General features: G+C 38.1%; 1 protein-coding gene across 1 annotated transcript in view; it reads left to right on the forward strand.

The window, feature by feature from the left end:
- Nucleotides 1–3,041: 3,041 nt before the first annotated feature.
- LOC104546701 (protein BEAN1-like) overlaps nt 3,042–12,280 on the forward strand; it is a 16,908-nt gene continuing 7,669 nt past the window's right edge. The window contains exons 1-2 of the mRNA XM_010192148.1: nt 3,042–3,297; nt 5,851–5,992. Coding sequence (XP_010190450.1) covers nt 3,042–3,297; nt 5,851–5,992 — 398 coding nt within the window. The remainder of the gene's footprint in view (nt 3,298–5,850; nt 5,993–12,280) is intronic.

The following is a 12,280-nucleotide window of genomic DNA, read 5'->3' on the forward strand; positions in this document are numbered from 1 at the left end:
AGTACTTCCTATTTGAAGTCACTGCTAACCTGCTAAATTCCTATACAGCAAAATATAACCAAATATTAGTGCTCATACTGGGTGGCACCACAGGAATACCAAAACAGTCGATGTGTCAGGGTACCAGCTGGCTTCCATAGCTTAACAGTACCTAACAGCAACAAAAAAATTCATCTACTATTCTTTAGACAGCCCTTTCCTGTTAAGGTAATTTAGAAGTTGTCCGAGTTTTTAAAGATCCAAAAGGACTCACTGTGGCCTCTTCTTTCCCACTGAACTTGTCAGGAAGTTTATCACCAACTCCAGTTTCAGTACTATGTGACTATGTGACTTCAATTATGGTTCAATTTGAAGACCACAAACCTGATTGATGGTACACACAGCAACACACCCCAGGCTCACATTCTCAACATGATGACAAAGTTGATTCTTCCCTTTTATCTTTGCAACTCAGCCAAAATACCAACAAATTATCTGCCAGTACTTTCATTTCAGGTGTCCATTCCCTGCAACTGTGATTTAAACTGGCACTGCTGTGATATTTGCATCTTTCAAAGACAGAATTTGCAAAAATCTGAATAAACAAGGCTATGGAAAGCCAGCAGGAGTACACACTTGTTGGACATATTACCAACAGAGACAGTGTAAAAAGCTGTACAAATGAGAAACACAATTAGAATTCTGTGAACTTTGAGGAAGTTTAGTTCTATTGCAATGGCTGTAAGATCAGTGGAATCTAACCCTCAAATATATACCCCATACCCAGAAAGTCTTTATGCTAAGAGTATTAAGTAGGACAGTTTTCCATACCCTATTGATTTAATGCTACAGAATCAGTTTTATTTTCTGAAAATTCAGTTTTCTCTTTTGGCATAAGATGCTTTGTAAGAGCTCAGCACATTTCTTGGCCATCTATCTTAATTGCTCATAAAGATTCTCAGCCAACAGTCAAGTGCTTCTAAAAAATTAACAAAATCCCCACTATATGCTAATTCCCCATGTTTCTTTTATTTCTAGTCAGTTCTCTCAATGTCAAGCATTAGCCAATGATAATATACATTGGCTTGAAGCCATCGTCTTCTTCTTAAGCTTAATTGTGACTGCCAGACACTAACTGGTATATCCCAAAGGAAAAGAGTGGGGAAAACATTGTTGAAAACTATCTGCTAACATCTATCCATGTAAAAAGCGCACTTCCAGAAGCACATATTCACTTTATAGAACACTGAAAAGAGCAAAATTTTGTTAGCCTTAGTTTCTGTAAGAAACAAGTTATTTCTCTGTTCAACTGGCTTATAGCCAGGAATAAAAACATTTCCATACCGTATTTGAAAATTAGTCTTGGTATATATGCATCCCCAATAATTTCTTGTATCAATAAAATGCTGGTTTACTTGGTACATTGTCTGATCCTGAGCAGCTAATGGGAGATTTCTTTTAAATCTGAGCGGGGTGTGTTTGTTTCTTTGGTTTTAATAAGCTGTGGGTTAAGGATAGGAAAATAGTTGACTATTGCAACTTGTTTTCAAGGCCTAGATCCAGACTTGGTTACTTTTACTGCATGCCCAAACTTGTCCACAAATAAACATCCAGAGCCTTTCACTAAGCAGGGATTCTATCTGCTGAAATCCTGAATCCTTTATCCCATAATTTCTAACATTTATCTCTCCTCTATTAGGAGTACAATCCCCCATGAAAACACCTTTGGGCAATTAATTAATCTATAATCCTATGTCACTCTTTGATTCTCTAGAGGAAACTTGTTTAACTTTTGATATTCTGTCTTTGGCTTGTTGCAAAAGGATATTTGACTCGGTAATAAATTACTGAAGTTATTCTGACTTTTAATAGTTTGGGATAGTCTTGCATTTTCCATTTCTCTCCTTAACCAGATTTAACTTAAATAATACATCTAGATAGTTGATGGGTTTTTTTGAACACAGAAGTTACAGTGTTTGCCACATACAAAATAAGTGCATTTTGACCAAAAAAATTAAAATGAGGTGGAAGTCAGAGTAGTAACATTGCTGTGTACAACTGCTTGCCTGGAACAAAGGCGCGCAAGCCACATACAGCTTAGCTCAGTCTGCCGTCCCCTGGTGAAGTTCAGTGTGTGCCTACAGCACCACAAGACTTCCACACTGTTATAAGGTGAGGCCTGCCTGTCCACACAGCTCCTTCCTTACACAGTATTGGGCCAAACTAAGGAAGATGAAATGAGAATGACTGCATTAAGCCTAACCTCTGCACGAGGCACGTAGCCAGTTTGAACACTAGGAAAGCCTGGACTAAAGCACAGGTTTGGCACCATCCTTGAGTTACTGTTTAAACATCTGGCGGGGCCCAAAGGGCAATAAATTCAGTTTACTTTCAGTTTTCTAATTTAAGTGTGCATTGTGACAGTTTTCTATTTCAACAGTTTATTAGATGTTAAGGCCAAGAGAACTGTCGTATTGCCAAAGCTTCTGCATATTAAAAAGCCACATCTTTGATGAAAATCCAATGCCTCTCTAAGAATCCCACTCTGAATGAGTTTCTTTCCTGCCCCTCTACTCCAAGTCCATTTCTTGGGATGCTAACTCATCCCATGAAGTAAAGCATGCCTGATGCTACAAAAAGCACGCTCCTCTGTCTAACTCTTGCCCAAAACTTTCTCTGCAAAACCTTGGGAGTCTTTTCACACCTAGTAGTAAGACACAATTTCTCTGTTCCCCTCAAAGCCCAAATTTCTGAGTTTTCACATTTCTCCTTGTGCGCTTCTCAGCATCAAGCAATTCATGATACAAAGAATATTTCCAGGAATAAGCAAGCAAAATTACCATTATGCAACATACATCATTGACTCCAGCAGGATATTCCCCAATAATAGGGAGACAACTGCTGAGTGACTCCCCCAGAGTCAATTACATACAGCTCCAGAAATCGGTCTAATAAATAGATTGTCCATAAAAGCATGAATTTGTACAATGGATCTGTCTCAGGCTGTCTCCTAGGGCTTTGAAAGCCCCTAGTTTTGGCATCTGTGTAACCACACCTTGTACATGTCTCTTTTTACAACTGACACATTCTTTCTCTCCTGCTGTACAGAAGTTCACTTGAACCAGAGCAGCCCTACCAGTGAATTCCCCAGCTACAGTGACAACGGAAATGATACCAGTTTACTTGTTTCACCCCTTCTGGTGGCTGGAGTAGTGATCGGACTTGTACTATTTCTGTCTTGTGTTACAATCATTGTTGGCAGTCTGCGAAAGGACGGACGGTTAAGACACCCGCAGCTGCGAAGAGATGCTGTTTATGGTAAGATAGCTGGTTATAGCAAGATAATACATAATTTTATTAATTTCTGGTGCTACAGGCAACAAAAATGTGCAAGGGATAAAAAAAAATTAAAAATTAGGATGAGTAGGTCACAGGCAGCTTTGTAGTTTAATAGCATCTTTGTGCTGGCACTGAGCTCACGTAGTACAGGCTCCAGAGTTACTGGTTAACATAAAAAAGGCCAATGCTGGCAGTGTTTCTTAAACTGCCTATTTTCCCTTGATGCTGTGTAAGATTTCTTCTCCATAGCTGGACTCCTGAAAGTTTATTTTCATGTCCCGTTATAGCCTTGGTATAGGTAATTTCTATTTGTTGGAAAGCCAGGAATCTTTTCACTTCTGCAGTGTGCACCAACCTACCACAATGACCAGGCAATGACTTGTTTTCTGACAACATAAGTTAATAGCTAGATATAAACAGAACAAAAGGGCATCAAAATGTCATTACAACTGTCATCATCATTAAAGAGACTGGTATGCTATAAAAAAGTGCCAATTCCTGTCCTCCTACCCCCAACAAAAATCCCCTGCTTCAAAAGGATTTGGGAATAGGAAGGATGTAATTGTAGAACTGTATTTTTGGCCAGTTTTAGGTGTGCCGACTAGAATTTAAAAGCCACTTTGTCAAAGAAATAACAGAATCTGATTATTTCTATATGTAAGGAAAAAACAGTTGCAAAAACTTACTTTGTAAGTTTTTACATAGTAAAAATTCAAATTATAAATGGATTAATGAATTGAGTGGAACACCAACAATTTTATCATCTGTGATTAGGCTCCTATATCTGCAGTTTGTTATCAGTACAGTTCTTTGCATACTGTTGAGGGTTTTTCATTACATAGAAAGGATAATAATAATCACTAATCACTAATAATAGTAAGCCACATAAAAATGTATTGACTCAAATCTTGATTTTACTGAGGTAAAATCCACTGCAGTCAGTTGGACTTGATTTAACTATTCAGACCAGAAATTTCCATGTGTAAAAACCCCCATATATCCTAGGATCGGTTTGTCCACCTGGAACCAGGAACAATTATTTTTGGCTTTTCCAGAAACATTTATCCAGTTAAGTGATTAACGTTTACGTTTTGGGAATACATTTTAGACTCCAAGTGAAATGCAAACTGTCATGGTAATGTACAGAGGGGGAAAAGTGAGGGAAAAATGTTACTATTATTGTAACATTTATTTTTCCTACTTTTCAGCAGCTTAATTTGGGATTGAATAGTTAAGCCCAAATTGGAGTTACTGTTTTACCCATTAACAGTAATATTTTGGCATGATAAAATACTGACCATTAAGATTCAACCACTATATTTAAATCTACTGCTATGTTAATTTCAGCTCCTTTAAAAACCCTGAAGCCAGGCGAAAACATAAAGGACAATTTTCAAACTGCTTATTAGAAATGACTGTGCTAGCGAAATGGGAAAAGAAAAGCATGGTGATATTTTCAGAGAAATTCAAAACAATAATCTTAAACTAAAATGTGCCACTGTACCCAAGTGAAAATTTTACATTGGCACACTCCATCCTAATACCTCAGCATGCCTCCACTGGCAGCAGCAGAAGTCACTGTGAAGTTGGCTTCCTTCACTTACCAAGCAAAAGGAAAGCACAGTGCATGATAAACTGGATTCGTCCTGGTAAATTCCTCAAAAATAAATTGGCAGAGGTGAAAACTGCCAGATGGAAGAACAGGCAGTTCAAGTGAGTCTTGCCCTGTATCCTCTCTTTAGTGAGACGCTACTTTGATGTTGCTTTAGAAGCTGGCCCTTCTCTCCAGGTACTATTTTAATGCACCAGGTAAAAAGGAGGGATCACTTTATTTAGAAGACAATTGCAGCAGAGATTGCTGCATTTCCACAATTTGGGACATCCTTATGGAAATTTACCCTAGAATACTGAGTATTAACTTTACTATTCTCAAAGACAGAAAATAGCACTAACTTCTTAGTATTTCTGGAGCTATGAAACTCTTGTGTGAAAGCATTAAGAAAGCCCTGGAGCTGGCAGCAGGGTGTTTTTCTCTACTGTTTTCCAGTATTCCCCCTTCTTGTGAGTGTTTTTACTAAGAACAGCATTTTCTCAAGACACATACCTACAATCAAATATGTAAGCCTCCTTTTAAAAACCTTCATAGAATTGGCAAGGTTTCAATGTATGCAGCTCCTGGGAACTTCAGCAATCCTGGCAACCTTTGAAGCTGCATGCAGCAGTACTGACGCTCCTTTTCAACCTTTGAGGCACAAGAAAACCTTTAGACAGTTGCATCTTGTAGGGCAGCACTAAATATACAGTCCCTGTGCCACAGCCTGAAAGATCGCGGTTCATCTACAGATGATGCTATCTTGCTCTTAAAGAAATAGAAATGTCCTGTGAAACCTGATTGTTCCAGAATACCAGTAATTCCTCTGCCTCAGATAGCTTTTATTTTCTGATTTATGGGAGTGTTATAAACAGTGATATAGTCTCAGAGAATTCACCATGAAGGAAAAGAGCAAGAAGTATTAATTGCTTGTTTTCCAGCTCCAGATGGCTTCTCTTATGGTGGCTCTTTTGGAGAGCTGAGATCCACCTGCATGGAGGAGTTTCCCTCTGCTTTTGATTTCGGTTCCTATCTGGATACACTTTCTCAGGTCAATGTCATGTATCCCGATTCACCTCCACGGTAAGCACTTTTCTAAGATTCTGAGTGTTAGTCCTGCATTTGCAAAGCCTGTTAAAGAAAATAAAACTGCTAGACCTATACCCACTACAAAAATGCAGGTCATGCAGACTCTAAATACAGATTTCGTTTAGTTTAAGTTCAAGTACTCCTTAGCAGAATATACCTGTACTAAACAAGGACGTGTACAGCCAATTCTTATTTACTAATATTCACATTAAAGTTTTTCATATTGAGGGCATACTAATGAAACACAAGTAAAATTACTTACGAACATCTTTGAAGCAATGATTTTACAAGTCAAAGTTTCACTTCCAGGTGAAAAATATATACTTTTTTCGATAATTACATTTATTACTAACCTTGAGACTGTTCATATCAGAGTAAACAGCAAAAAAGAAGGGGGGGGCGAAAGGGCAATAAACCTTTAAGCCTTTCTGCGTTTTTCAGCAAGTCTCACTTCCCAGCTTTCGTAACCCCAGTATTCTATCAGAAAGCAGAACTGACCTAGTAATTGTACTTAACCTCTCAATTTAGGATAGGGAGAAAGTTGTTTGGGATTGTTCATCTTGTATCAGTAATCTGTGAAGGAGGACGACTACTATTTTAGCTGTTTAACCCAAACCTGCTCTGGAGAGCCATAGTTGCCTGGATTGTAGTACCATCTTTGGAGAAGAGCATCCTCCATATATCAGGCAGTTCTTATTGCCTGGGGAGGTAACACGGCCAGAAGAGGCTCTTTCCAAAGACAGTTACTCCAGAAATTATATTGCAGCTCCTTCCACATTTGCGTCTGCATTCACAGGATACAAGAATGGCCATCATGAGTGACAAGAGTCGGACTTTAGGCCATCTATATCTCCTCTGTGTGCCTCATGCACCTTGACGTTAATCAATGAACGAATTCAGTTACTCTCTCCAATGAAACAACAGAAATCATTTTAAAGAGAACATCACTTCAGGCTTTCTGTAGTGCTGTATCTTATAAACAGCAAAAACAGTTGAACGGCTGTGCCCCTCTTTTCATTTCTTCTTCCTTTTAAGCAGACTGTTTTCAGTTAAACCAATATAAGTCCAGTCCCTTTCTGATTGCTTGTATAGATAAGCAATATAGAGCAAGTCAGCAATATATATGCTATATATATACACACACACACACACACACACACACACATATATCCTATTCTATGCATGTTCTATGAGCAACCCTTTATGTATTATAAAGTCATACTATATAATAAAGGGGCTTTTCAAGATGGTGTAAGTATTTTAGCAGAAAGCTCGCATGTGAAAAATTATTCTGAGCCTGGCATCTAAATTTGCAGAACTTCATATAAATCCACTTAAAAATTTAGACTGTTTTTTGGACCCACACCCACGAGTCTTTACTAATAAAAGCCAGCTGACACCCAAGCAACAGCTTGAGTGGGCAGTTGGCCAGATTTCTGAGAACAAGCTCAGACTCCTGCAAACAAGCTCTGAGAATGTATTTCTTCAGCAGAGATCTCCTAAGATTATACCAAAGATTGCTTCCATTTCCAGTTTGAAACAGGCCCAAGGAAGGATTTTCCACCTCTATGGAGTACTCTGTTTGAGGGAATACATGAATGATACGGGATAGCGCTAGGTGATCTGTGCTTTTCTGTAAATTCTCCAGCTACTTCTGTAATAAGCCTGGCACAAGTCAACTATATTGTGTCCTACCTTGTTCTAAGAAACTCTTCTGGGACATCAGTACTAGGATGAGAGAGACACCAAGGTGTCCAGCCACTGCCTCCTCAAGATTCCCTTCTCGGCTGAGTGGACTTTGTCCCTGAGGGGCCCAAGATCTGATGCTACACACACAAGGAAACACTCTGTGCTCATCCCATTAATTGCAGTTGTACATTACAGGTCAAAAGTAAAGATTATTGTTAATAGTTTTGCTGTTTCCTCACTGTTACCATAGTTAAATATTTTAGAAGTAGCAGCTTTGGCAAATCATCAGAATCTTACTAAGTTTTACATCTTAGCAACACAACTCAGAGAAAACTTCAGGAAAAGTAGAGCTTAGCAGATGGCTGAAAGCAAAGCTACATAGAGAGACATTTAAACTTACTATTAATACATTATATAGTCCATTGTAACTTTCTGTTCAGAAAAGCATTAGTTGAGAAACAGTGTATGAATGCATTGCATTATCCAAATGCCTGAAAAATTTCTGTATAGCTACCTTCTCTCCTTCATGGCAAAACTCTAAAGTGTACTTTTTCTAATTAGTAGAACATGGAGATAATTTGGGCTGATGGGTGCTAACAGCAGCAAAACCAACCATCAGACGCCCTTGAAGCATAAACAAGACATGCTTGACCTTGTGCGTTTAAAATATAAACTCACTGGGATCAATCTTGTTACATATGATAATGTTTGCAGAGTAGGGTTACTGAAATGTAGCACTGGCTAAATTACTGCAATTCCTCCTTCTAATTAATGCAGTGCATGATGTAATTTAAAGCTAAACTAGCATGCCCAAAAGCTAATAACACAAATGTAGCATAAACAGAACAGAATAAGAGCAGCGAGGAAAGCAACTGCATTGGCAAATAACTCTCAACGCATATTCAAACTGAAAAAATTCAAGGAGTGAAAACAAGGGTCCTGCTGCCACAACCAACAAGGCATTGCCTTCATTTAACTGCGTTGTTCTAGTACAGCCTGCAAGAGGCAACAGTAGTACATCGCTGGGTACCAGCTGCTGCCAAGCTGAGTATTCTTGAAAATACCATTTTTGCTAAAACCATACTTTCTGAAATGATTTCACTAGAAAGTATGACACCTCTATTTGAGCAAGGGGGTGATTATAATCAGTCTAGAATATTTTCATTAGATTTTGCAGTTGGGCTTTAAACCATGGAAGGAATGGAAAAGGAATTTTAGGAGAAGGCTGATGAAAGAAAGTCAGAGTTAAGAGGACCCATTTCTATGGCTGAGGGAGAGCTAACCACTCAGGACTGCCCACTCTCAACTGTCCAGTTGAAGATGCAATACAGAATACTGTTTATATAAAAACTTTAATTGGGAAATTAATTTATGAAAAATGCCTTGGGATGTTAATAATTTAATTGCTTTTATATCTAAATTACAAATTTCATTTGAGGCTCGATTTGATTATCACCATAGACACTTCCACTAACAACCTTTTAACACGACATTTAGAGGAATACCATGCACTGAGTTTTGTCATTATCCTGCCATAGTTGCAGGGTGGTTACAGAAAAGTCATTTGGTAAATTTGTCTTGACAGCCCAAAATATACAGTGTTCCTATCCGTAACATCCCCTTAGGATAATTAATGACTTTCTAATGAATCTCAGATCTGCGTTAGCATCTCTCAGATTGATTTTACATGAGGTGTAGAAGGGAAATACAAAAACAAAATACAGTGGGTATGAACTAAGCAGTTTCAAAATAGGGGTCTATATTTTAGAGCCTATTTCTAACATGTACAGATAGTTGTAGCAGTGCTGGGAGTTAAGTTAATGTTTTCATCATCTGTGTTACCAGAGGTGGCAAAGTAATTGTGTCTAGGAAACTTCAGTCACCTGAGAAAGATGTTCCAGGTGATCTAGCAGCAATTCTAAACTGCAGAAGTCTTCTCCTCCCAAATTAGGAAACTTGAACAAATTCAACCAGGACAAAAATAGAAGAACAGTCTTCCTGTCACAGCTTTACTATCGTCATAGTAAACACAACTTTGAAACAAATACTGGAAAGCCTGTAAATCAAATATTTGCCAATTTGTTCAATAGTCACTGTGATGGTATGAGTAAAATAATTTAATGGAATTTTTAGTATCTTTAAACTATTAGGAAGGATCAAGGAAAAAAAATCAAGAGTATTGTTTTAATTACATGGGAGACAGCAAACCTTTAATCAAAAAAGTCTTCTGGAGTTTGATCAAGATGACTGTAGTTGTCATTTTACATATCCCAAGCACATGCTGTTGACACTATGTGGATAATACTTTTCTAGACAGAAATCACAAGCTCATGTTTGCTGTGCCCAGAGTTCATTGTAACACATGCACTTACAGCAAGATTTCCTGATTAGCTTTTATAAGTAATTTGAGCTTTCAGGTTTTAAATGGCTTGAAGCACAGTACCAATCAAAGACCAAGTAAATTTAAAACAACTGCATTTTCTTGATGAGAGTCTCTAAAAACCTAACAAGGAGGAGATTTGAGGTTCCCTGCATGAAAGGAATTTTATCAACTTTTCACCTTTTGGCCAGAGGAAATGCATCTCAACTAAGTGCTTTTTCACTCCTTAGTGCTGGATATTAATGGTATGTACAGAGCTTTAGGCAACCAAGGTTATCGCCTTTTCCATCTGTGACTCATGGCTGTCTAATACAGAACATCACTGAGGAATGACTCTTGAGCAAGATGGAGGGCTTTAGCTTCAGGAGTTTTAATGGAAACCACAAAAGTCCTCTCTGTATTTCACATGGAAATGTGTCCTGCGGGCGCACTATGATAAAAACCTGTTAGTCACCCATTACCCTAGTATTTACATTAGAACACATTGGTTTGGGGTTTGGGTTTTTTTGCTTGTTTGTGTTAAGTGTGCTCACTCTACCTCGTCTGGTCATCTTGTCTAATTTATATGGGATCAGTTCTAGAGAAAATTGGCTTGTCTATGCTTGGTAAGTTCCAGTACTCAGTATCCATGTTCAGTCTGCATTGTTTAAATGGGCAAATGCATTTTAAAATTACTTTAAAGTGGCAAAAGGAAATGCTTATGTCTTAAAAACAGATCTTAATTTCCCTCTAAATGTGGAAACCAAAAAAACTCAAACTACTTCAGGTACTTTCTTTTCTAATGCATTCTCTTCCATCCTCCACTTCTGAGGAAGCAAGCTAGCCATATCAAAGGGAAGAAAACTTGAACCAGCTTCCTAGATTTTCTTGAAAGAGAGAATTAGGCTTGCAGGAAACTAACGTAAACATTTGCTATGTTGTGCTATATTCCTTTGCCAAGGCCACCCTTCCTGCAAGCATGTAAGGTAAGTAGCTTTTGGCATATTACAATGATAGTGGGCAAGGCATGAGATGTACATTTGTGGTTAAGTTCAGATCTCACTTCATACTCCCATTGAGATTTTCAGTCAGGAAAGTAAAAAAATACCATTGGAAATATGACTGTATTAAATTCACTGGAAATCACGGCATATGATTAAACTCTCAATTCCTTCAACTTCAAACTCAGAGCAACTAGATCCTCAAAAGCCCCTCTCTTCACATCCTAGTTCTATTCCTAATTAATATTAGATACAGAAACAAGTTAAATTTTGATTAGTTAGTTGCTCTCTGCTGTGAAGGGATTTTTACATGACACCCAGATTTCAAAGCCCATCTAATAAGCACAGCGAGATTGCCTTAGTGCCCGACATTAAATCAGCCCATGAGAGGTCAGAGTCTGCAAGTGAGATCCCAAAAAGTGTATCTGAACTCGTATTTCAGATGTCTCTGGTATATCTCTAAACAGAGCCCTGCCTTAGTGAAGTTCTCAGCAGATGTGAATGCCACTGCACCAGTGGCAGCACCATCAAGTTACATCTACTCTATGGACAGGCTTTCCCTCAAGCTGCCTTCATCCTGCTATTTCCTGCTAGTGAATCATCCTTCAGGAAGCCATTTCAGTTAGGGGAACATAGGCTTGAAAGGATCTTCAGCAGTTACCCAGTCCCACCCTTGCTGCTGCAAGTAATTGTTTGTGATAGAAATTTACCTATTCCATAAGAGAGTTTGCAAGGATCTTCATCTGGATTATACTCATTCCAGAATAACTAAGGACAGACCTAATTCCTAATTATTATAGCAACCTTTTTATTTCCAGCTTAAATTTGTTTACAACCATTTTATCATAGTTTCAGAGTTTCTTTCTTCTGTGTGTATATATATATATATATATATATGTATGTATGTATATACACACATATACACACACCCTGCAGCAATGAAAGCAGAAAAACCTGATGAGAGGCCCCAAGCATTTCTAACCAGAAATATACTATACAGAACAATCACAACTTAAAGCTGTTGAGTCATTGATAACAGTACTGGGGAAGGAAAAAAAGGAATATTTTTTTCTAATTTCCTAGTAGTTAGACTTTCTGTTGCATACTGCAGCTAGTGTTTCCTTCACTTGCCCAGAATTCATTCCTAGAATAATTAAAGCAAAGCCCTTTCTAGGAATATGATCCTAAAACATGTCATATGGCAAACTTCCTCAATATTAGCAGGTCCTACAC

Source organism: Mesitornis unicolor, unplaced genomic scaffold (assembly GCF_000695765.1).
Source record: "Mesitornis unicolor isolate BGI_N332 unplaced genomic scaffold, ASM69576v1 scaffold49519, whole genome shotgun sequence".
NCBI classification, from domain to species: domain Eukaryota; kingdom Metazoa; phylum Chordata; class Aves; order Mesitornithiformes; family Mesitornithidae; genus Mesitornis; species Mesitornis unicolor.